Below are 3,599 nucleotides of genomic sequence, written 5' to 3' on the forward strand. Positions count from 1 at the left end.
GGGGGCGCGGCGGGGGGGGGGCGCCCCCCCCCCCCCCCCCCCCCCCCCCTCCAGCCTTGAAAGAGAGGCACAGAGCTGCCCGTAGCACACAGAGCCCCTGTCCCATCTCATCCACCCTCCATCCAGCTCTGGAGGGGATGCTGGAGGGGCAGGGGGATGCTAAGGAGGGGGACCAGCAGCCCTGGCCCAGGAGATGCTGCCAGCAAAGGGTGTTAAGCCCCTGCAGAAATTTCCTCTGCAATACAGATTTTTTCAGAATGGCATTAGAGCTGTGAAGGAATTACCGAGGAAAGGCCATGGGGGGAAGCGGGGAGGGGGGGAGTGCTTGGCAGCTCCATCGCGGGGCTTAACTCACTGTAACGTGATCCTAGGATTCCTGTTTCAGCAAAACCGGGTCCCCAGCGGAAGGCATCGCTGTTTAATCCAGCTGAAACGAAGCCTTTGCAATTAGCCGGCTGGTTTGGCAAACTCTTGCGGTGATTCAGCAGCTGGCTGGAAGGTGGCACTTCTCCCGCCATGCTCCTCTGGGTGGTTATCTGTAAATACTGTGATTTCTTCCTCGCTGCTGAGGATGTTTCTTTCGTCTCTTGTTTGGCCCGTTAGAAAATGGGCTTGCGGTTCCTCCATGGAGTATTATTTTTCAGATAGCCTTGCTAGCACTGTAAAAAACCTTTCTGGGCCAGGTTTCCAAGTCCTGCAGAGCCTTGGCTCCGAGGACACAGTCCTCCAAGCGAGGGCTCTCCAGCTCCATCCTCCTGCGGGATGGAGGGAGCAGGTCTGGGGTGAGGTCCCGGGGCAGGGGGAAGGCGTCAGCCCCACGCAGGTCCTGCGGCGGTGGTGGTGAGCTGCGTTGTGGCTGCTTGAAGCACGCCGGGCATGCATGCTCGTTCCAGCAAGGGTGGTGGGCTGGGGTTGGACATGAGCATGGGACAGAGGATGGTCCCTAACTGGTGACGGAGGTTACAGGTACCTGCCTGGCCCAGAGGCTTTGGGGAAGCTGTTGGTTTAGAGATGAGCGTGGTTCTTCTTCTGTTCTCAGTTGATGGAGATTGTTTCTCCTCCAGCTTTGCAAGAGCCCCGTGTGTTCCCCCACCCTCAGGGCAAGGAAAGGAAGGAGCTCTCTGGACCCCAAGGGCACAGTCCCATGCCCAGGATGGGCGCCTTTGGTCCAGGCTCCTGTGTATCCCACAACCTGAAAGCTGCAGCCATGCTAATTAAGTTGATTGAATCTGCGGCCCCTCAGCAGCCTTTTTTTTTGGGGGGGAAGGTGGTGTCGGCCGCAGAAAGCAGTTGCGCTGCCCCAGCCCAACCTGCCTCCCCTTGCCCTGCGCTTTGCCTTCGGGCTTATGCTTGTTGCGGCCGGGGGCTTGGCTGCTGAGGGTGTGCACGACGTCCCTGCTTCTGCCTTCCCTGGTATTTTCGGAGGGGCAGGGGCTGGGCCAGGAGGGGATAAAGGCAGCAGCTCCCTCCTGCTCAACCCGGTGCCCTCCTGGGAGGGGTGAAGCTGGGTCTGGGTGCCTTGCGGGAAGGAGGGGGGGGTCAGCCTTGTCCCCCTTCAGCCGACCCCTCTGCTTTCTTGCAGCTCACCCTACAGAGCACCAAGTCCCGTGTGGCCTTCTTCGAGGAGCTCTAGGAAGCGACCAGCCGCTCCGCACCGCTGCTGCCTGCCGGCCGGCTCCCCCACAAGCCAGAATCTCTCCCCTAAGACCGGCGTACCCCAACCGGGGCCGGGGAGCTGGGCATCGCCCCCCCAGTCCCCGCTGGGTGCTACCAGCCTCTGCACGCCGATGGACTCGGGGCTCGGCCGCCCACAGACTGTGTGATGTTTTCTAGCTTAGTGTCCATTTATCCTCCTCCGTGTCTCTCTTTTTACCTTTTTTCCCCCACCCAGCCTTTTTGTTATTTTTCTAGCATAGATTTTTGGCTCAGCCCTCCAGGCTTTCCCCCTGGTGCTGGGGTCAGGGCTGCGGCCGTGCCCCCCAGCCTGGCAGCCGGTGGAGGAGCGTGCCGAAGGGTCTCCCTTGGCGAGGATGCCATCCCTCCGGGCTGCCTTCTTCTGCCGGCAGCGGCTGTGCCAGCCCTGGAGCCCCGTGCCGGTGGTGCCTGGAGCTCCATTAGGAACACAGAGCATGTTCTAGTAGAGTGCTGTAAATCAGGGGCCGTCGCGCCGGCTCTCCCAGCGCCCAGCAGAGGTGGGAGGCAGGCGGGCAGGGAGCAGGATTAGAGCAGCTGCAGGGACCTCGGTCTATGGGGATTAGGGCTACTGCTTCTCTGGGGAGAGGAGGCAGAGGCAGGAGGTGGGGAGGAAGGTCTCCTCCTCCTCCTCCTCCTTCTCTCTGCAAGGGATAAGGAGCAGGAGAACAGCTAGTGCCAGCCAAATGAAACCTTTTTTTTCCTGCAAACTGTGACAAACCTGAGCAGCTTGAGGCCAGGGGGTCTCTGGGGACTCAGGGCCAGGCTTTTGCTGGGTGCTCAGCTCCAGCACCCTGTAACGCGGTATGCGGCCCCCCCCCAGCTCCTCTGAGCCTCCCCGGGCTGAGCTGGGGGGGCTGCCTGTGTCCTGGCAGGGGAACACTGGGGCTGCCTGCTCCTGCCTGTCCCTAAGCAGGTGCCTTTACTCACAGCTCTGACCCCCCAGCAGCGGCCACGGGGAGAACGGGGATGCCCTGACCTTTCCTTTGTGTCTCCGTCCCAAATCCTGCCCTCTGTTCAATGGGGGGAAACCTCCCTTCCAGCTGCAATTTACCCTTTCACGGAGCTGGTGCTGCCCCCGGCATCCCCCGCATCCCCTTGGGACCCCCAATTCCTCCATCCCACAACCTTACCTGACCTACAGCCACACCGGAGTCAGCCGGAGGGTCAGCCCCGGGGCTTGGCATGTAGTAGATCGCATCCTGAACCCTTTTTATTTAAAACCGCGCTGCCTCGGATCAACTCCCCGCACGTGGCTGCGATTCGAATGGCTGTGGCCTGGCACAGCCGCTTTCCCATTCCCCTGGACTGTTGTACTCGGAAGAAATAACGTTTTTCTCCTTTGTTTTAATAAAAATTCAAAGCACTAGGAGGGGGAGCTGGGACTTGTTTGGTCTTTCTTCTTTGGGAAAAACGTTGCGAAGCCCTTCGCTGCCGCAGTTAACGGCAGGAGGAGGTTTTAATGGAAAGCACGGCTGCGGCTCTGGGATCCCTCCGGCAGCTCCCTGCGGGGCCGGGATGGCTCCCCCCTCCTCATCGCTCCGGGCGTCCCACTGTCCCCGGTCCTTCGGGACCCTCCATCCCCTCTTGCAGCAGGGTGCCCTTCTCCCTCCCAGGGTTTGGGGTGCCCTGGGGGGGGCGGGTGAGCCCCGTGTTTGCCGTCCCTGGGGCTCTGCCTGACGCTGCCTGATCTCAGCCTGCCTGGAATAAATAAACGATACGCTGCATTGACCTCAATTTTTTAATTAATTACAGATAAAACCCTGTTGGTGACACGGGGACTCAGCTGAGCTGCTGGCCCCGAGTCGGGGCTGCCGGTGTGGCTTCACCAAACCACCGTCTGTGCCAAACACTTGGGCAAGACCTGACCCCGGGGGGACTGCTCCCGGCCCCCCCGGCCCCGCTGC

At 60.9% G+C, this 3,599-nt stretch overlaps 1 protein-coding gene across 4 annotated transcripts in view; it reads left to right on the top strand.

The window, feature by feature from the left end:
• NF2 (neurofibromin 2 (merlin)) overlaps window positions 1-2,324 on the top strand; it is a 37,646-nt gene extending 35,322 nt beyond the window's left edge. For 3 of the 4 annotated variants that reach the window (XM_010563324.1, XM_010563323.1, XM_010563326.1), the window contains one exon: window positions 1,583-2,324. Coding sequence is in view for 1 of the 4 variants with exons in the window: in XM_010563323.1 (XP_010561625.1) it covers window positions 1,583-1,633 (51 nt within the window). In the remaining 3 variants the exon portion in view is untranslated. The remainder of the gene's footprint in view (window positions 1-1,582) is intronic. The other variant, XM_010563325.1, reaches the window with a different exon arrangement.
• The last annotated feature ends 1,275 nt before the right edge of the window (window positions 2,325-3,599 follow it).

Source organism: Haliaeetus leucocephalus, unplaced genomic scaffold (genome assembly GCF_000737465.1).
Source record: "Haliaeetus leucocephalus isolate CR32 unplaced genomic scaffold, Haliaeetus_leucocephalus-4.0 Scaffold165, whole genome shotgun sequence".
NCBI classification, from domain to species: domain Eukaryota; kingdom Metazoa; phylum Chordata; class Aves; order Accipitriformes; family Accipitridae; genus Haliaeetus; species Haliaeetus leucocephalus.